This window comes from Ranitomeya imitator, chromosome 5 (assembly GCF_032444005.1).
Source record: "Ranitomeya imitator isolate aRanImi1 chromosome 5, aRanImi1.pri, whole genome shotgun sequence".
Taxonomy (NCBI): domain Eukaryota; kingdom Metazoa; phylum Chordata; class Amphibia; order Anura; family Dendrobatidae; genus Ranitomeya; species Ranitomeya imitator.
The window spans coordinates 23,366,563-23,388,808 of NC_091286.1; the positions used below are offsets into that span (position 1 = coordinate 23,366,563).

At 43.8% G+C, this 22,246-nt stretch overlaps 1 protein-coding gene across 2 annotated transcripts in view; it reads left to right on the plus strand.

Annotated features, from left to right (window-relative positions):
* The window catches only part of TMEM63A (transmembrane protein 63A), a 61,794-nt gene extending 40,067 nt beyond the window's left edge, over positions 1–21,727 (plus strand). The window contains exons 8-24 of one of the 2 annotated variants that reach the window (XR_011321892.1): positions 707–815; positions 1,449–1,519; positions 4,085–4,165; positions 7,680–7,803; positions 8,092–8,225; positions 8,310–8,447; positions 8,584–8,737; positions 12,349–12,455; positions 12,886–12,972; positions 13,079–13,144; positions 13,253–13,415; positions 13,769–13,874; positions 15,100–15,267; positions 15,349–15,461; positions 16,943–17,005; positions 18,674–18,885; positions 19,056–19,192. Coding sequence is in view for 1 of the 2 variants with exons in the window: in XM_069768408.1 (XP_069624509.1) it covers positions 707–815; positions 1,449–1,519; positions 4,085–4,165; positions 7,680–7,803; positions 8,092–8,225; positions 8,310–8,447; positions 8,584–8,737; positions 12,349–12,455; positions 12,886–12,972; positions 13,079–13,144; positions 13,253–13,415; positions 13,769–13,874; positions 15,100–15,267; positions 15,349–15,461; positions 16,943–17,005; positions 18,674–18,820 (1,831 nt within the window). In the remaining variant the exon portion in view is untranslated. Of the gene's footprint in view, positions 1–706; positions 816–1,448; positions 1,520–4,084; positions 4,166–7,679; positions 7,804–8,091; positions 8,226–8,309; positions 8,448–8,583; positions 8,738–12,348; positions 12,456–12,885; positions 12,973–13,078; positions 13,145–13,252; positions 13,416–13,768; positions 13,875–15,099; positions 15,268–15,348; positions 15,462–16,942; positions 17,006–18,673 lie in introns of both variants that reach the window. The other variant, XM_069768408.1, reaches the window with a different exon arrangement.
* The last annotated feature ends 519 nt before the right edge of the window (positions 21,728–22,246 follow it).

Below are 22,246 nucleotides of genomic sequence, written 5' to 3' on the forward strand. Positions count from 1 at the left end.
TTTTACACGGACCCATTGACTTTAATGGGTCCGTGTGATCCGTGCGCTCCCACGAACACTGACATGTCTCCGTGTTTTCCACACGGACACACGGTCCGTGAAAACACGCTGATGTGCAGAGACACATTGATTTTAATGTGTCTACGTGAGTCAGTGTCTCCGGTACGTGAGGAAACTGTCACCTCACGTACCGGAGCCACTGACGTGTGAAACCGGCCTTAACTGGTGATTTTTTTTTTTTTTCCTAGAAGAAGAAAGATTTTTTTTTTGTTGTTGTTGTGTGTGTGAATTAAGTTCATTTTAATGATAAGGAATAACTTTCCAATCTAGAGTTATTGCCAATTGCCACTGAAATAACCGAATAAGCAAACTTTGTGAAAAATAGAATGTGTCCGTCTCAAAACTTTCAGTACAGTAAAGGGACAAAATTCTGTCCACCTGCAGCCACCACTAGGGGGAGGTCAGGAGCAGTCCGCATACTGGGATAGGAATTAGTTTATTTTATAAACCAGCGAACCCCCAATTGCTGTCTCGGGGGTCACATGATGTCCCTATGGGAAGCCCCAGGGAAGGAAGACCTAAATGCAGCGATTTTTTTCCAAGATAATAATCGTGTACCAGGTCCTGTACACATTGCTAAATAAAGTCGAGACCCATACAGGGGTATTTCGGGGCCTCTTGTAATGTCACGTGTTTGTATGTGCAGGGACAGTCTTCTGTGGCTCCACACGGTCGTAGGCGTCATATATCTCATCCTAATGGTCGTCCTCATGCGACATCACACGTCCGTCATAAAGTACAAGGAAGAGAATCAGGTAAGTAAAGAAAAGTTTTTGTATTAATTAATTATCTTACCAATTGGAAGTTTATGATAAAATCTTTTTTTTTTTTTTTTTTAATTTGTTCCTCTGCTGGGACGACCAGCGATCATCTGAAATATATTTTTTTATATATTTAACTTAAATTCATATATTTGAGGCTAAAAATATTTTTTGCAGCTCGACTTCATTAAAAGTTTGGTAGTTTTGCTTCTACCGACTTTTTATTTCCCTGCACAATCAACTTTGATGTGGTCTGTGGTTATAAATGAGCTGAGAACAGCTCAGAAGTAATAGCTTGAGACTCTTTAGTTGGGCTGTCAGAATGAGCTCGCTGATTGATTCTCGGTTAGCTCATTCTGCAGCCAGTAATAGGTAGTGTGACATAAGAGGCTATAAAATGAAGCACAATTTTTAATGCAACCAAAATGCAAAAAAACTTTAACTGTAAATACATGCATTTAAGTAAAAATTGGAAATGGCTCCTTGGGTTTAAAACTTCTTTAAAAATGGCTATTGCTGCCTCATAGATCTATGGGCCCCTTGTGCGTAATGGAAAACCTAGTGCTGGTTCTTCATATTAAAAATTGATGGAATGACTTTTTTATTCCCCGCCCCCCCATTCAACAGGTAAAACAGACACTGTTCATAACAGGACTGCCCCGTAATGCTGAAAAGGAGACGATCAGCAGGCACTTCAGGTAGGAGCGAGGCTGTCCATCATCTCCATTTTTGGCTCTAAATTGATTCTTTATCTTTTATGGAGGGGATGAGGGGTTGCTGTGGTCTATCTTTGAACTCCACATCTCCTGGAAAGCCATAATGTTAATGTATAAAAGTCTGATTCCCTACAGCCACCACTAGGGGGAGCTCTCTGTATTTGCATTTATATAGCCACCACTAGGGGGAGATCACTATATTTGCATTTATATAGCCACCACTAGGGGGAGCTCTCTGTATTTGCATTTATATATCCACCACTAGGGGGAGCTCACTGTATTTGCATTTATATAGCCACCACTAGAGGGAGCTCACTGTATTTGCATTTATATATCCACCACTAGGGGGAGATCACTGTATTTGCATTTATATAGCCACCACTAGGGGGAGCTCTCTGTATTTGCATTTATATAGCCACCACTAGGGGGAGCTCACTGTATTTGCATTTATATAGCCACCACTAGGGGGAGCTCTCTGTATTTGCATTTATATAGCCACCACTAGGGGGAGCTCACTGTATTTGCATTTATATAGCCACCACTAGAGGGAGCTCACTGTATTTGCATTTATATATCCACCACTAGAGGGAGCTCACTGTATTTGCATTTATATAGCCACCACTAGGGGGAGCTCTCTGTATTTGCATTTATATAGCCACCACTAGGGGGAGCTCACTGTATTTGCATTTATATAGCCACCACTAGAGGGAGCTCACTGTATTTGCATTTATATATCCACCACTAGGGGGAGATCACTGTATTTGCATTTATATAGCCACCACTAGGGGGAGATCACTGTATTTGCATTTATATAGCCACCACTAGAGGGAGCTCACTGTATTTGCATTTATATATCCACCACTAGGGGGAGATCACTGTATTTGCATTTATATAGCCACCACTAGGGGGAGATCACTGTATTTGCATTTATATAGCCACCACTAGAGGGAGCTCACTGTATTTGCATTTATATATCCACCACTAGGGGGAGATCACTGTATTTGCATTTATATAGCCACCATTAGGGGGAGCTCTCTTTATTTGCATTTATATAGCCACCACTAGGGGGAGCTCATTGTATTTGCATTTATATAGCCACCATTAGGGGGAGCTCACTGTATTTGCATTTATACAGCCACCACTAGGGGGAGCTCACTGTATTTGCATTTATATAGTCACCACTAGGGGGAGCTCTCTGTATTTGCATTTATATAGCCACCACTAGGGGGAGCTCACTGTATTTGCATTTATATAGTCACCACTAGGGGGAGCTCACTGTATTTGCATTTATATAGTCACCACTAGGGGGAGCTCACTGTATTTGCATTTATATAGCCACCACTAGGGGGAGCTCTCTGTATTTGCATTTATATAGCCACCACTAGGGGGAGCTCACTGTATTTGCATTTATACAGCCACCACTAGGGGGAGCTCACTGTATTTGCATTTATATAGTCACCACTAGGGGGAGCTCACTGTATTTGCATTTATATAGCCACCACTAGGGGGAGCTCTCTGTATTTGCATTTATATAGCCACCACTAGGGGGAGCTCACTGTATTTGCATTTATATAGCCACCACTAGGGGGAGCTCACTGTATTTGCATTTATATAGTCCCCACTAGGGGGAGCTCACTGTATTTGCATTTATACAGCCACCACTAGGGGGAGCTCACTGTATTTGCATTTATATAGTCACCACTAGGGGGAGCTCTCTGTATTTGCATTTATATAGCCACCACTAGGGGGAGCTCTCTGTATTTGCATTTATATAGCCACCACTAGGGGGAGCTCACTGTATTTGCATTTATACAGCCACCACTAGGGGGAGCTCACTGTATTTGCATTTATATAGTCACCACTAGGGGGAGCTCACTGTATTTGCATTTATATAGCCACCACTAGGGGGAGCTCTCTGTATTTGCATTTATATAGCCACCACTAGGGGGAGCTCACTGTATTTGCATTTATATAGTCACCACTAGGGGGAGCTCACTGTATTTGCATTTATACAGCCACCACTAGGGGGAGCTCACTGTATTTGCATTTATATAGTCACCACTAGGGGGAGCTCTCTGTATTTGCATTTATATAGCCACCACTAGGGGGAGCTCTCTGTATTTGCATTTATATAGCCACCACTAGGGGGAGCTCACTGTATTTGCATTTATATAGTCACCACTAGGGGGAGCTCTCTGTATTTGCATTTATATTGCCACCACTAGAGGGAGCTCACTGTATTTGCATTCATACAGCTCCCCCAAGTGGTGATTAGAGATTTTGCATTTAACAAGAAACTCTTTAAATAATAAAAGTGCCCTAGATAAAAATAAATAAACGTACTCGCCCCCAGACTGGACCAGCACCATTTTGGAATTTGGCGCTGTATGCCCCAGTACTCGTATGACTTTGGTTGCAGCAATTATGTGATAGTTATCACCGACATCCGATCGGCTGCAGCCTGAACACTTCCATCAGACAGAACTGTCTAGTAGTGAACAACCCCTTTAATTACATGGTAAAAGATACATGCTGTTTCTCTTGCAGTGAGGCCTATCCGGCATGCCGGGTGGTCGACGTACAATTGTGCTATGACGTCTCCGACCTTCTCCGAATTTCCAGCAAGAGGTAATGTGGCCAGTTTGTAGTAATTTATGTCAATCCTTATTGCTGAGGAATTCTGTACATCCACTAACGTTAATAAGCAGAGCAGCAGTGTAAAGCATGGGGGACATAAATCTTCACTGGCAAGTAAAAGTGAGTATTATAGCTAAAGTATATTGTCTAAAGTGGACCACTCTGGACCCTCTGTCCTGTTTAAAAAATAAAAGTGGTTGTCAGAAGACGTTCTAAGGAATATTCCTTGGGAGTCATGGACAGAAAGATTGATGACTTAGGTTCTTAATGGCAGTTGATGTATTTTTTACAAAGGGCCACTAGGTGGCAGCAAATGACAGCATTGGGAAACAGTCTAATAGCAGCTGCACAGAAAATGAAGATTTCTCTATTAAAGGGGTTGTACATCTTTTAGGGACAATACCCCCCACCCCCACAATACATGTATTTTAGGGTAAAAATACTTATTAAATTTGGATTTAATGAAAAAAAAGCTTTTACACGCTTTGTTTCCCTGAACATTCAGGCTGTGTGCACACGCTGCGGATTTTGCTGCGGATCCGTAGTGGATTTGGCCGCTGCGGATCCGCAGCAGTTTTCCCAAAGTTTACAGTACAATGTAAACCTATGGGAAAAAAAAACAGCTGTGCACATGCTGCGGAAAAAGCCGCGCGGAAACGCTGCGGATTATTTTCCGCAGCATGTCAATTGTTTGTGCGGATTCCGCAGCGGGTTTCAACCAGCACCTAATAGGAAAGTGCTGGTGAAAACCCGCAGAAGAATCCGCAGAACAAACCGCAAGAAAATCCGCAGTGAAAACCGCAGTGGTTTTGCACTGCGGATTTTCCAAATCCGCTGTGGAAAAATCTGCAGGAAAATCTGCAGCGTGGTCACATACCCTCAAAGTTCATAGCTGAGCTGAGAGGAGCTCAGAAAAGATAATGAAGTTACAAAAGCAAAGAAAGGGCAAATGCTAAAATACTCACTCACAGTAACCCCCGTAGCTCTGGTGGGACACAATGGTGTGCTGTTTTTCAATCACCTGACCACTGAAGCTTGTGACAGGCTGCAGAGGTCAAATGACAGGAATGACATCACCTCCTCCTGTACAATGACTGATAACACCTCTATATACAGTAGATAACACATGATCCACCATTCACAATAAGTGATATCACAGCTCACCTCCTCCTCCTGTACAATGACTGATATCACCTCTATATACAGTAGATAACACAGGATCCACCATTCACAATAGGTGATATCACAGCTCACCTCCTCCTCCTGTACAATGACTGATATCACCTCTATATACAGTAGATAACACATGATCCACCATTCACAATAAGTGATATTACAGCTCACCTCCTCCTCCTGTACAATGACTGATATCACCTCTATATACAGTAGATAACACAGGATCCACCATTCACAATAGGTGATATCACAGCTCACCTCCTCCTCCTGTACAATGACTGATATCACCTCTATATACAGTAGATAACACATGATCCACCATTCACAATAAGTGATATCACAGCTCACCTCCTCCTCCTGTACAATGACTGATATCACCTCTATATACAGTAGATAACACAGGATCCACCATTCACAATAGGTGATATCACAGCTCACCTCCTCCTCCTGTACAATGACTGATAACACCTCTATATACAGTAGATAACACATGATCCACCATTCACAATAAGTGATATCACAGCTCACCTCCTCCTCCTGTACAATGACTGATATCACCTCTATATACAGTAGATAACACAGGATCCACCATTCACAATAGGTGATATCACAGCTCACCTCCTCCTCCTGTACAATGACTGATATCACCTCTATATACAGTAGATAACACATGATCCACCATTCACAATAAGTGATATTACAGCTCACCTCCTCCTCCTGTACAATGACTGATATCACCTCTATATACAGTAGATAACACAGGATCCACCATTCACAATAGGTGATATCACAGCTCACCTCCTCCTCCTGTACAATGACTGATATCACCTCTATATACAGTAGATAACACATGACCCACCATTCACAATAAGTGATATTACAGCTCACCTCCTCCTCCTGTACAATGACTGATATCACCTCTATATACAGTAGATAACACAGGATCCACCATTCACAATAGGTGATATCACAGCTCACCTCCTCCTGTACAATGACTGATATCACCTCTATATACAGTAGATAACACATGATCCACCATTCACAATAAGTGATATCACAGCTCACCTCCTCCTCCTGTACAATGACTGATATCACCTCTATATACAGTAGATAACACAGGATCCACCATTCACAATAGGTGATATCACAGCTCACCTCCTCCTCCTGTACAATGACTGATATCACCTCTATATACAGTAGATAACACATGATCCACCATTCACAATAAGTGATATCACAGCTCACCTCCTCCTCCTGTACAATGACTGATATCACCTCTATATACAGTAGATAACACCGGATCCACCATTCACAATAGGTGATATCACAGCTCACCTCCTCCTCCTGTACAATGACTGATATCACCTCTATATACAGTAGATAACACATGATCCACCATTCACAATAAGTGATATCACAGCTCACCTCCTCCTCCTGTACAATGACTGATATCACCTCTATATACAGTAGATAACACATGATCCACCATTCACAATAAGTGATATCACAGCTCACCTCCTCCTCCTGTACAATGACTGATATCACCTCTATATACAGTAGATAACACAGGATCCACCATTCACAATAGGTGATATCACAGCTCACCTCCTCCTCCTGTACAATGACTGATAACACCTCTATATACAGTAGATAACACATGATCCACCATTCACAATAGGTGATATCACAGCTCACCTCTTCCTCCTGTACAATGACTGATAACACCTCTATATACAGTAGATCAGGGGTCCCCAACTCCAGTCCTCAAGGCCCACCAACATGTCATGTTTTCAGGATTTCCTTAGTCTTGCCCAGGTAATAATTGCATCACCTGTGCAATGCAAAGGAAATCCTGAAAACATGAGCTGTTGGTGGGCCTTGAGGACTGGAGTTGGGGACCTCTGCAGTAGATAACACAGGATCCACCATTCACAATAGGTGATATCACAGCTCACCTCCTCCTCCTGTACAATGACTGATAACACCTCTATATAAATAGATAACACAGGATCCACCATTCACAATAGGTGATATCACAGCTCACCTCCTCCTGTACAATGACTGATAACACCTCTATATACAGTAGATAACACAGGATCCACCATTCACAATAGGTGATGTCACAGCTCACCTCCTCCTCCTGTACAATGCCTGATAACACCTCTATATACAGAAGATAACACAGGATCCACCATTCACAATAGGTGATGTCACAGCTCACCTCCTCCTACCCTTCCCCTTTAGGCCACCACCAGCGAGATGTGCGGCTCATAAATGGCTTTTTATTTGTTCCTCTGTTTATATTTATCTTTGCTTCTATTTATTTTAGAACAAAAGCTGATAAAATCTTGGCGTATTACATCAAACTACACAACAAAACCGGGGAGTACGTGCTTATTAACCCCAAGCCATGTGGACAGTGGTGCTGCTGTGAATTTCGTGGGTGTGAGAGGGTAGGTGCGGATCGTGCACCGTCGGGTCCATTAAACCTCTGATACATGGGGGACGTGTATAAATTCGTCACTCCATGTTCGTGACATAACAATTTATTTTTGTACCAGAAGTTATCACCTATTGTATGGATAAGTGACACAATTAAAAGTTGATGAAAACTTTTTAATAACTTTGTATCTGGGTAATTCAGAAGCCCAGGAAAGCTGTGTGACCTCCTGCGCTGTGAGATCTGTATTGGTAATGGTCATTTTTATTTTTTTGTGTATTTTATGTATATGATATTTTAGGTTGAAGCTGTTGAGTATTACACTGCGGAGACGGATAAGCTGGAGCAGGAATATGCGTCTAAGCTGGAGCTGGCCCGGAACGTGCCCATCGGGGTCGCCTTTGTGACGTTTTCCGATAAATCCATGGCGACTTTGTAAGTGCGGCAAGTAGTCAGTTGTGGCGTGGATACTTGGGTGTGTGTGACAGCGCGGCGGAGTAAGGCTTTGTGTTTCCTCAGCATCCTGAAAGACTTCAACGCCATCAAATGTCATCAATACAAATGCGCCGCGGAACCGCAGCCGTCGAGCGTCAGCCGCCAGCTTCGCACCACAAAGTGGTCGGTGACGTACGCCACCTACCCGGAGAACATCTCTTGGTAAGATGGGTTACATAAGGCAGAGCGCCACATAAACTGAGCTTCATCGGGCTGAGTTGCAATTCCATTCACAACCTGTGGTCAGGGGTGGCGCTGTTTCGGATTTTTAATACATTTGTTTTTTCCTGTCTCTTAGGGGGAATCTGTCGGTGCAGGGAGTGAAATGGTGGGCAAGATTCCTGGGGATTAATTTTTGCCTTTTCATTGTATTGTTTTTTCTCACGACACCATCTATTATCATTTCCACAATGGACAAGTTCAATGTCACCAAACCCATCTACTATCTGAATGTGAGTAACTTCCTGAGCTTTGCGTAGACGCGTCTGGAGCCAATTTAGGGCTTCAGAGAGGTCTACACCGCTGGAAATATGCAGGGATATAGATATTAAATGTATGTAGTGGGAATGGCGGGGCAGAAGAAAGTAGAAGGGAAGACGCTGAGCATGGTAATAATATTGTTTATTGTTATTTTAGTCCTTATTTTGATTTAAAAAGCTGTTTAAAAGGGTATTCCCATCTCCAAGATCCAATCCCAATATGTAGTATATGTAGTAGTAATAATGTTAGCAAATAAATCCAATTAGAAATGTTGTATAGTTCTTCTGATTAACTATGTCGCTTACCCCATGTGCAGGGCATTGCAGTAGCTTGGGTATCCAAGGTTACGACCACTGACAACTAACTGTCACTTTGAGTGGTCGGATACCTGAGCTACTGCAATGCACTGGACATGGGGTAAGCGACATAGTTAATCAGAAGAACTATACTACATTTCTAATTGGATTTATGTGCTTTATCTGTCCACTCCAAAAGAAAGCCTGTGAGTCTTGCTTCTTCTGCCCACTCGTAAAGAAAGCCTGCGAGTCCTGCTTCCCCTGCTCACTCCTAAAAAAACGTCCCACTCCTAAAATAAAAAGAGACTGGTAATCCTGATTCCTCTGCCCACTCCCATAGAAAGCTTGTGAGTCCTACTTCTTCGGTCCACTCCCATAGAAAGCTTGTGAGTCCTACTTCTTCTGTCCACTCCCATAGAAAGCTTGTGAGTCCTGCTTCTTCTGCCCCCTCCCATAGAAAGCTTGTGAGTCCTGCTTCCTCTGTCCACTCCATAGAAAGCCTGTGAGTCCTGTTTCTTCTGCCCGTTCCCATAGAAAGCCTGTGAGTCCTGCTTCCTCTTCCCACTCGCATAGAAAGCCTGTGAGTCCTGCTTCCTCTTCCCACTCCCATAGAAAGCCTGTGAGTCCTGCTTCCTCTTCCCACTCCCATAGAAAGCCTGTGAGTCCTGTTTCTTCTGCCCGTTCCCATAGAAAGCCTGTGAGTCCTGCTTCCTCTTCCCACTCCCATAGAAAGCCTGTGAGTCCTGCTTCCTCTTCCCACTCCCATAGAAAGTCTGTGAGTCCTGTTTCTTCTGCCCATTCCCATAGAAAGCCTGTGAGTCCTGCTTCTTCTGCCCACTCCCATAGAAAGTGTGTGAGTCCTGCTTCCTCTTCCCACTCCCATAGAAAGCCTGTGAGTCCTGCTTCCTCTTCCCACTCCCATAGAAAGCCTGTGAGTCCTGTTTCTTCTGCCCGTTCCCATAGAAAGCCTGTGAGTCCTGCTTCCTCTTCCCACTCCCATAGAAAGCCTGTGAGTCCTGCTTCCTCTTCCCACTCCCATAGAAAGTCTGTGAGTCCTGTTTCTTCTGCCCGTTCCCATAGAAAGCCTGTGAGTCCTGCTTCTTCTGCCCACTCCCATAGAAAGTGTGTGAGTCCTGCTTCCTCTTCCCACTCCCATAGAAAGCATGTGAGTCCTGTTTCTTCTGCCCGTTCCCATAGAAAGCCTGTGAGTCCTGCTTCTTCTGCCCACTCCCATAGAAAGCCTGTGAGTCCTGCTTCCTCTTCCCACTCCCATAGAAAGCCTGTGAGTCCTGCTTCCTCTTCCCACTCCCATAGAAAGCCTGTGAGTCCTGTTTCTTCTGCCCGTTCCCATAGAAAGCCTGTGAGTCCTGCTTCTTCTGCCCACTCCCATAGAAAGCCTGTGAGTCCTGCTTCCTCTTCCCACTCCCATAGAAAGCCTGTGAGTCCTGCTTCCTCTGCCCACTCCCATAGAAAGCCTGTGAGTCCTGCTTCTTCTGCCCACTCCCATAGAAAGCCTGTGAGTCCTGCTTCTTCTGCCCACTCCCATAGAAAGTGTGTGAGTCCTGCTTCCTCTGCCCACTCCCATAGAAAGCCTGTGAGTCCTGCTTCTTCTGCCCACTCCCATAGAAAGCCTGTGAGTCCTGCTTCCTCTGCCCACTCCCATAGAAAGCCTGTGAGTCCTGCTTCCTCTGCCCACTCCCATAGAAAGCCTGTGAGTCCTGCTTCCTCTGTCCACTCCATAGAAATATTAAGAAAAAAGGAGCGCACTCGGCTATCTTAGGTTGGTGCTGGCGGTACTTGGGAAAAACCCAACAACAAGTCCAATATAGAAAAATCAGCCGCACTCTTATGGTATATCTTTGCAAAAATGTGATGTATTTATTCACATGTGTTGAGACAAAATTTTCATATATATATATACACACACACAGCAGGGAGTATAAACGAAGTAGTAACGTTTCGACCCTGCCTCGGGTCTTTCTCAAACTGCGTTTTCTAGATAGTGTGAAAAATAAGAAGTGTGGTCCCTTTAAGGGCTCCTATTGTTGTGGTGTCAGGTCGTCCTGCTTCTGTGGCCGTATTTTTCACACTATCTAGAAAACGCAGTTTGAGAAAGACCCGAGGCAGGGTCGAAACGTTACTACTTCGTTTATACTCCCTGCTGTGTGTGTGTATATATATATATATGAAAATTTTGTCTCAACACATGTGAATAAATACATCACATTTTTGCAAAGATATACCATAAGAGTGCGGCTGATTTTTCTATATTGCACTCCCATAGAAAGCTTGTGAGTCCTGCTTCCTCTGCCCACTCCCATAGAAAGCCTGTGAGTCCTGCTTCCTCTGCCCACTCCATAGAAAGCTTGTGAGTCCTGCTTCCTCTGCCCACTCCATAGAAAGCCTGTGAGTCCTGCTTCCTCTGCCCACTCCATAGAAAGCCTGTGAGTCCTGCTTCCTCTGCCCACTCCATAGAAAGCCTGTGAGTCCTGCTTCTTCTGCCCACTCCCATAGAAATCCTGTGAGCCCTGCTTCTTCTGCCCACTCCATAGAAAGCTTGGGAGTCCTGCTTCTTCTGTCCACTCCCATAGAAAGCCTGTAAGTCTCGCTTCTTCTGCCCACTCCCATAGAAAGCCTGTAAGTCTCGCTTCTTCTGCCCACTCCCATAGAAAGCCTGTGAGTCCTGCTTCTTCTGCCCACTCCCATAGAAAGCCTGTGAGTCCTGCTTCTTCTGCCCACTCCCATAGAAAGCCTGTAAGTCTCGCTTCTTCTGCCCACTCCCATAGAAAGCCTGTAAGTCTCGCTTCTTCTGCCCACTCCCATAGAAATCCCGTGAGTCCTGCTTCTTCTGCCCACTCCCATAGAAAGCCTGTGAGTCCTGCTTCTTCTGCCCACTCCCATAGAAAGCCTGTAAGTCTCGCTTCTTCTGCCCACTCCCATAGAAAGCCTGTAAGTCTCGCTTCTTCTGCCCACTCCCATAGAAAGCCTGTGAGTCCTTCTTCTTCTGCCCACTCCCATAGAAAGCCTGTGAGTCCTGCTTCCTCTGCCCACTCCCATAGAAAGCTTGTGAGTCCTGCTTCTTTTGCCCACACCCACAAAAAGCCTGTGAGTCCTGCTTCCTCTGCCCACTCATAAAGTGATATTGACTAGAACAGCAAAAAAATTAGAACATTCCCTCATATGAGAAAGAGCAAGGAAATAACAGTTTTCAGAATTATCAGTGCTGTTTTAAAGGGGGAAAAAAACTTTATTATGTATTTATCTCATTTTTTTTTTCTTTTTTGCAGAACCCAGTGATCAGCCAGTTCTTTCCCACCCTCCTCCTGTGGTCGTTCTCTGCATTACTACCAACCATCGTGTATTACTCCACCCTCTTTGAGGCCCATTGGACAAAGTAAGGCATTGCCGTATTTATTAGAACTTACTTTTGTCTCTGAGCTTAACTTTTGGGTCGCCCTTTGTACTGATTAATGTTTTTGAGCGCTGAATTCTAGGAATACAAATGGCAGTATCACATTCTGAGCGATCTGCTTGTAGCACTCGGATAATACGAGTCATTGATGATCACAAATAGCTGGGGAGGCTTCAGAGGTCCCAGCTCACCCAGTCATATCTGCGGTAGAGAAGGAGCAATGGAGAGCGGCCCACTGAGCTCTGAACTTGCAGCTCCACAATCTCAGCACATTGGAGAAGGCTTCCTCTGAGTGGACAGAGGATCTGAATAAGACCTCAAAGAAAATATATCTGAACGAAAAACATTTTGGAAACTTTGACAAGATTTCCCACCACCAGTATGCATAGCTAAATCCATGATCTTTTTACAGATCTGCTGAAAATCGTATCATGATGCATAAAATCTACATCTTCCTCATCTTCATGGTGTTGATTTTGCCGTCGCTCGGCCTGACCAGGTTTGTCCTTCGTTAGCGCTTATCTGCAGCATGACTCCAAGATCTGCAACCACCTTGTCATGGCACCAACCGAAAAAAAAACACCTCACTGTGTGTTATTTTCCAGCTTAGATGTCTTCTTTCGATGGCTGTTTGACAAATCTTTGGACACGAATGGTCGGATCAGGCTGGAGTGAGTATGGAGGATTACCGGCATCGTTAGCCCTGATATTACGCCGCCATTTGGTCTTCTGCAATGTGACCGATGTATCCTTCATTTCTTGTGTCTTCCATCTTTTAGATGCGTCTTCCTACCGGATCAAGGCGCCTTCTTTGTCAACTACGTCATTGCTTCTGCTTTCGTAGGGAATGGGATGGAGCTGCTGCGTCTTCCGGGCCTCATCTTGTACACCATCCGAATGATCATGGCCAAGTCTGCTGCCGAGAGACGGAACATAAAACAGGTGCTTGTCCAAAAAAAATGGATCGTTTCACAATGACAATCGCTGGCCATATGTCCTGTTGGGGTACGTAGACATCTAGAGGGGTGTAGATTCACCTCTATGAAGAGAACAGAAGAGTCTCGATGCAAAAGTCCTCCGGCTCGGGAAAATTTGGCATGTCCTTGCATGACCTTATGGTCATATGGCTCGGCCCTATTCTCATTAATGGAGCTGAGCTGCAATGCTGGACATAACATGTGCTCTTTCATGGAGAAGCCAGCAGGCCTAGTTACTCAGTAAGGTATAAAATTGAAAATAATGGTGCAGATGAGTTCCCAATCTTCACGTACATCTTCTTGTCTCCTGTCCTGTAGCATCAGGCCTATGAATACCAGTTTGGAGCCATGTACGCCTATCTGTTGTGCGTGTTCACAGTTATCACAGCGTACAGTATCACCTGTCCCATCATTGTGCCTTTTGGTAAGTCACGCTACGATTTTTGAGGACTCCGTAGACCAGGGTGATCAACTTGGAGCCCTTTCGGTGAGCTGACACACAAAGTAGCTCCCAGCCAGTTCGATCTGTCCCGCGTAATAACGCCCTTCCTTTGTTTTTTTTTGTGTTTTTTTTAAACACAGTTATGTAAAGAGATATTTGCATTTTTCAGTTTGATCTCTGTGGCCATTTCTCCTTCGCCTCATTGGGGGACACAGCTGTGTCCCCCAATGAATGGCTCGGAGAAAAGGATTTTACGGTGAGTACACAAAAATCCCTATTTTTTATTTTTTTGCAAAAGTTAGAACGGGCAAGATCGGCCATATTGGTTGCAATTTTTTAATTGGCTTCTTAACGGGGAATCTTCCCCCAAGGCATCACAATTAGAGATGAGCCGATTTTTGATCCAACCTTTGAATCGACAGACATGTCTCGCGATTTTCCACGGACCTCTCGATCCACGAAAAATCACTGTCATGTAAATGGCCCCATGGACTATCACGGGTGAAAAACACTGATGCACTCTTACGTAAAAATCGAACGTAAAGCATTTTTTTTTTTTAAATCTTCTTCATTGGCCTCCAGCTGTCTTAGATACTTGTGTCCAGAGCTTATTTTCTTTCTAAATCACTAGGAGACGCCATCAGTGTCTGATCCTTGGGTTACAAACGTTGCGACCACCAGGCAGTGTTGTCTGCCTCTTCAGCCTCTGTCGCCAGCACTTTTTTGCAAGGATAAATAGTCCCTGTACAATAAAGGAACGGTTTTATTATTTTTTTCAGCTTTTTTTATCTCTAAAAATTATAGCAAAACACAATAGAAAACATCAGTAAAACAGTATAATAATTCAGCCTCCTCTCCGTCCACTTCTGGGCATAGAGACGGGAATGTACAGCTGCTCACTCCTCTTTTGGATTAGGTAGGGCATTATAATGACGATCTGCCCGATCATTAATGGGATGCTCAAGGCTTGGTTAACCGTTTTTACCTCCTATCAAAATAATAATAATTTAAAAAAAAAAGAGAAAAAGTTGTGAAAAAGTAAGTTTGAAGTTAAAAAAAAAAAAAAAATTAATTGACAGTTTATACTAAAGTCACTTCTGGGTCTTCCACAGTTTATTTTGCCAAAACTATATTAAAAAAAAAAAGGTTAACTAATTGGTGTGATTTTTTTTTTTTTTAGAGTTACGTGATCTTTTTTCCTCCCCAGGATTGATCTACATGCTGCTTAAACACATCGTGGACAGACACAACCTGTATTACGCTTATCTGCCCACCAAGCTGGACAGGAAGATCCACTTTTCTGCCGTGAACCAGTCTCTGGCGGCACCAATACTGTGCATCATGTGGCTGTTTTTCTTCTCTCTCCTTCGGATGGGTAAAAAAAAAAAGCTTCCATCATATTTTAAAAGTAGCTGTCCTGTTAAGAACTTGTGTTCCTAATTTTTTTTTTTAATAGGTTTTAAAGGCGCCACGCTGTTCACTCTGATCATTTTGCTAATAACTATCCTGCTCCTTATCTCCTATACTTGCTTCGGCTTATTCAAACATCTCAGCCCTTTTAATTACAAGGTGAGTGTGTCATGTCTGTAAGGTTACGTTCACACACAGTTTTTAGAGGTGAAGTATTTCAGACGGATTTTGTTTTGTTTTTTTGTAATTTTTCCCTGCGACGGTTTTGAATTCGTTTTTTTTTTTTTTCTTAATTTTTCCCTTTTTTTACGGAAGTTCTTTCTGCACACTTCTTAAATTTGACAGCAGATTTCATCAGGATTTGCTTCAAGGAAGTGACATTCATTTATTGTTTTCCCCATCAGACAGTTTTAGAATTTTTCAAGTCCATTAAAAAAAAAAAAAAAAAAAAAAACTCTCAAATTAACAAAGTGGATTTTTCATCAAAATTTATAGGTAGAGTTTTCCAAGCTTTTTCTTGGGGGTATGAACACAAGTCTTTTTGTCAGCACGGTGGCGCAGTGGATAGCACTGCAGCCTTGCAGCGCTGGGGTCCTGGGTTCTAATCCCACCCAGGACAACATCTGCAAAGAGTTTGTATGTTCTCCCCGTGTTTGCGTGGGTTTCCTCCGGGCACTCCGGTTTCCTCCCACATTCCAAAGACATACTGATAGGGATTCTAGATTGTGAGCCCCATCGGGGACAGTGATGATAATGTGTGCAAACTGTAAAGCGCTGCGGAATATGTTAGCGCTATATAAAAATAAAGATTATTATTATTATTTTGTCAAATTTTCAAAGCAGAAACTGAGCATAAGTTTTTTTGAGGAGGATTTGGAGAGTTTTTGCTCTGAACACCTTAAACTCGAACACTCTGAATGCACATTTGTTTGAGTAGCTTTTTTTGAAGAGGATTTTGGAGTCGATTTTGCTCCCAAAAAAATTCTAAGAAAACCTCTTAGTAAAAATAGCCATTAATTTATGCTTATAGTATCAGCAGTGAAAATAAAAATCCTCATCAGTTTGTGATGTTCCACTTAAAGGCAATGTGTCCAGTATGTTATTTCAGTCTCATGAATAAGATACTGTTCTGTAGAAGAAAAAAAAATAATGAATTTGTTCTATTGTATTTTGTTTATTTTTTATGTTGATGCTATTTTTTATTTTATTTTTTGAGGTGTCATTCATACAATAGGGCTGATTTACAAAATTTGGCACAACAAAGGTGCATCAAGTTGTGGCACAATCTAGATGCAGAGGGGAGCTGCATACAGAGGCTAATCTATCCATACCAGAGTACAATAGAACTGCCCTCTAAGGAAACGACTCTGCTCATTCAGTCCCAGTCTAAAGTGAACTGCCAAAAAGTAGCAAAAATATCACGTTCGCTCACTCTTCAATGACAAAACTTCCATCATGATTTTGCCTTGGTTTGATGGTTATGCTAGTTATTTTTTTATTAATTAGATTATGAAATATTAAAATATATTTAATTTATCTCTCACACGTCTAGATGAAGACATGTCATCCCTAATTTTGTAAAAAAAAAAACAAAAAAAAAAACAAAAAACTTAACTACTTGAATATTTGTTTATATCTAGATACTTGAATCAATTCCTGGAACAGACACTCCAATCGAAGGAGAAATCCCTCGGAAATCTCCTGTGAGTATATGGTTAAGGTTAAAGTGGTTTATAAATGATACATTAATTTTGCATTGTAAAATCTTTTATATAATTTATATTTATTTTATTTATTTTAAAAAATGGAACTGGACACGCTCATATCTTGTGCAGATCTTGGTCTGTGGCGCAGGAAAAGCCCTAGAGGTGCTAAATTAAATAAAAGGTTATTCCCAAGATAGTAAGTCATTTCCTTTCATTAGGATATGGAATAACTGTGACAGATCACTGAGGATCCAGTAAATGAGATCCTGGGAATGGGACTCTGGATCCTGGAAACTGGGCTCTGCACGCCCCGTGATGAGTGGAGTGGCGGTGCACACCCTCGACCTCCGCACTGTCCTTCGTCAATGGGACTGCTGAAAATAGCTGACCCTAGTAATTTCCAGCCGTCCCATAAACAATGAACTGACTGGAGGTTGAGGATGTGCACCCCCCCATTCCATTCGTGACGGGGCTGTGCAGAACCAGGGTCGCTGTTCTCGGGATCTCTGGGGTTCCCAGCAGTCCTCCAGTTACTAGGAAAGGCGCTAAGTTACTTTATTGGAAATAACCTTTTAAGAGGTGTGCGCTCATTTAATATATTTGGAGCATGTTACTGCAGTGAGCTTTTCCTATAGGTTTCATCATCATGAAAGGGGGTATTCCCTTCCCAAAGATCCTATCCCAATATGTAGTAGCTGTAATAATAATTAGCAAATACCTCCAATTAGAAATGTAGTATAGTTCTTCCGATTCACCATTTTGCTTACCCCATGTGCAGGGCATTGTGGGTGCTTAGGTATTAGCTACTGCAATGCCCTACACATGGGGTAAGCAGCATAGCTAATCAGAACTATATCACTTACCCCATGTGCAGGGCATTGCAGGTGCTTAGGTATTACCTACTTCAATGCCCTACACATGGGGTAAGCAGCATAGCTAATCAGAACTATATCACTTACCCCATGTGCAGGGCATTGCAGGTGCTTAGGTATTACCTACTTCAATGCCCTACACATGGGGTAAGCAGCATAGCTAATCAGAACTATATCACTTACCCCATGTTCAGGACATTGCCGGTGCTTAGGTATTACCTACTGCAATGCCCTACACATGGGGTAAGCAGCATAGCTAATCAGAACTATATCACTTACCCCATGTTCAGGGCATTGCAATAGCTAATACCTAAGCACCCGCAATGCCCTGCACATGGGGTAAGTGATATACAGTAGTTCTGATTAGCTATGCGGCTTACCCCATGTTCAGGGCATTGCAATAGCTAATACCTAAGCACCCGCAATGCCCTGCACATGGGGTAAGTGATATACGGTAGTTCTAATTAGCTATGCTGCTTACCCCATGTTCAGGGCATTGCAGGTGCTTAGGTATTAGCTACTGCAATGCCCTACACATGGGGTAAACAACATAGCTAATCAGAACTGTATCACTTACCCCATGTTCAGGGCATTGCAATAGCTAATACCTAAGCACCCGCAATGCCCTGCACATGGGGTAAGCAAAATAGCGAACCGGAAGAACTATACTACATTTCTAATTGTAGGTATTTGCGAATATTATTACAGCTACTACATATTAGGATAGGATTTTGGAGATGACAATACCGCTTTTTAGGTTTTCCACTCTCTAATACAATGTTTGTATTTGCAGAATTATGTCCCCAGAGTATTGAGGACCTCACAGTCTGAGGGCACTAAACTGGAAACGGATCCCCATACATCATACGGAGCTATGGAAGAGACGGAGACAGCGACAGATGAGGATCATCCCGTATCGTGGAGCGTCCCCGAGTCATAATGTACAGCGTGATTTTATGTAAATCAGAGGCCAAGTAGATTAATACTACCTGCTGTATCATGGTCCTGTAGGGCAGAGGTCCCCAACTCCAGTCCTCAAGGCCCACCAACAGGTCATGTTTTCAGGATTTCCTTTGCATTGCACAGGTGATGCAATTAATACCTGGGCAAGACTAAGGAAATCCTGAAAACATGACCTGTTGGTGGGCCTTGAGGACTGGAGTTGGGGACCTCTGCTGTAGGGGAACATAGGCTGCTATGATGGGAGCCTATATGATCAAGAACTGCTGCAAACCTAATAGTAGGAATCCTGACGTGCCAGATTTCTCCTGCAGTGACCCCCGGTGGTTTCATCATAGGGTCCTTAGTTGGAGGTGTCATCTACAGAGGGCAGCCGACCTCACTGGGTGTTATCCACGTAAAGACTGACGGTCACTCGCCATCTTCCGACCGCGCACAATGCAATATCCACAGGTCCCGGATCTTAGTACGAGGTGCACGGAACACTTTCCTGGTTTCATTACAGTATTCACAGTATGACGCCGCCACCATTGAAATTTTTCTTGCGGTGCTGGGAATTTCTATCTTACACTTGTTATTGTGCCAATTTTTCCCCTAATTTTTTTTTTTCACTATATGGAGTCACTGACACAGATTGTGACCACGGAAGACACGAGGACGTGTTGTTATGACCCATCACAAATGGTGCCAAATATTGCTTGCCGAATTTCAGATACAAGTGAATGACAAAAGCTGAAGGTGTGCGGCCATCCCTCCATTCTTGTCGGCGTGCAACGGAGCCTCATTCCCAAAACAGAAGCCGGTCACAATAGCGGGAACACAAATGTTGGATGTTTATGACCTAGAATGACATAAAAGTCTCAGATGTCTGGTTTCAAAGTAAAATGGACCATAAAAAAAATGATGCCTCCTGACACTTCAGCTTTGCTTCTCCCCACTGATCACTGATTTACAGCACAGGACCGCTGCTGCCAATCACTGGACCCTGTGGTCATGCTGAGATAGACAATCGGAATAAAGGAAGCGGTATCATTTGGGCGCTGCAGGAAGGAGACATGCCAACTAGATGGGTCCGGGCTATGATAGACTTTTGATTTGCTACACATTTCAAGGACGGTCCTTCCTCTTCATCAGGCATACGGATGGCGTTCCTCTTCATCAGGCATACGGACGGTCCTTCCTCTTCATCAGGCGTACGGACAGTGTTCCTCTTCATCAGGCATACGGACGGTCCTTCCTCTTCATCAGGCGTACGGATGGTGTTTCCTCTTCATCAGGCGTACAGACGGTCCTTCCTCTTCATCAGGCGTACGGACGGTCCTTCCTCTTCATCAGGCATACGGATGGCGTTCCTCTTCATCAGGCGTACGGACAGTCCTTCCTCTTCATCAGGCATACGGACAGTGTTTCCTCTTCATCAGGCGTACGGACGGTCCTTCCTCTTCATCAGGCATACGGATGGCGTTCCTCTTCATCAGGCATACGGACGGTCCTTCCTCTTCATCATGCATACGGATGGCGTTCCTCTTCATCAGGCGTACGGACGGTCCTTCCTCTTCATCATGCATACGGACAGTGTTTCCTCTTCATCAGGCGTACGGACGGTGTTTCCTCTTCATCAGGCGTACGGACGGTCCTTCCTCTTCATCAGGTGTACGGACGGTGTTTCCTCTTCATCAGGCGTACGGACGGTCCTTCCTCTTCATCAGGCGTACGGACGGTCCTTCCTCTTCATCAGGCGTACGGACGGTCCTTCCTCTTCATCAGGCGTACGGACGGTCCTTCCTCTTCATCAGGCGTACGGACGGTCCTTCCTCTTCATCAGGCGTACGGACGGTCCTTCCTCTTCATCAGGCGTACGGACGGTCCTTCCTCTTCATCAGGCGTACGGACGGTCCTTCCTCTTCATCAGGCGTACGGACGGTCCTTCCTCTTCATCAGGCGTACGGACGGTCCTTCCTCTTCATCAGGCGTACGGACGGTCCTTCCTCTTCATCAGGCGTACGGACAGTCCTTCCTCTTCATCAGACATACTGATGGAACGTCCTCTTCACCAGGCATATGGACAGTCCTTCCTCTTCACCAGGCATATGGATGGACCGTCTTTGAAACATGTAGCAAATCAGGTCTTATACCTGGACCTGGCTTGTCTCCTTCTTGTAGCGTACCTTTGACATTCATGCAATATATCAGCCTGATCGATTCGCACAGTGCCTTGCTTTGTTTTTTTCCGCATGCTGAGATAAGACAGCACAAGCCTGCTGAGCTGAGTGATTGTCTGCAGCGGTCTACGTGCTGTAGACATATCATCAGCATGGAGCGGCAGTAGGTATCTAAGGTGTGTCCAAACTGCTTATGTCTATGTAAAGGACTTAATTTCTTGTAGGACATTAATGACGGGATATGCCATAATTATTCGATAAATGGGAGACCAACACTCCCCAAAAATTGCATGATGTATTACAGATCTATTCTGCACTAGAAGTCTGGAAGAAGTGATCTCTGACATGCGGCACTGGAGGAAGCACTATATGGCGGGCGGCCCACAGTACTCTGCCATAAGCACCGAGTCTCAGTTGTTACAATATCAATAGTATTCCAGCTGTCAGCACAAGGTCAATGTGGAGAGTAACGCTGTGCGTTTGGCTCCGCAGCGGCGGTTCATTCATCACTTGTTTCCCATGAGGCGGCAGACGACCACCCGGGGCGCTCTTTCATCTACATTATATATTTCCAACATGCTGCAGCAGATATAAGGGACCCTGAGATCACGGAATTATTGCCAAAGACTTGTACATATAGTTTTGTCTTATTGTAATATACAGATGTATATCATTTTATAAATGTATAAATTAAAAAGAATAAAATTGTTTTTTTTGTGTGTAAATCATGTGTGTCTCATTTTGTTAAATTCCTGCCGTGCTGGGGGACACATGGCTTCAGACTAATAAAGGGAATTGATTAAGATTTTATGTTTATGTTTAGCTCTAATCCCAACCCTAAACCTAGCTCTAACCCTAACTCTAACCCTAGCCCAACCCTAACTCTAGCCCAACCCTAGCCCTAGCTCTGACCCCAAACCCTAGCTCTAATCCCAACCCTAACCCTAGCTGTAACCCCAACCCTAACTCTAATCCCAACACTAAACCTAGCTCTAACCGTAGCTGTAACCCTAAACCTAGGTCTAATCCTAGCCCAACCCTAACCCTAGCTCTAATCCCAACACTAAACCTAGCTCTAACCCTAACTCTAGCCCAACCCTAGCCCTAGCTCTAACCCCAAACCCTAGCTCTAATCCTAACCCTAGCTGTAACCCCAACCCTAACTCTAATCCCAACACTAAACCTAGCTCTAACCGTAGCTCTAACCCTAAACCTAGGTCTAATCCTAGCCCAACCCTAACTAT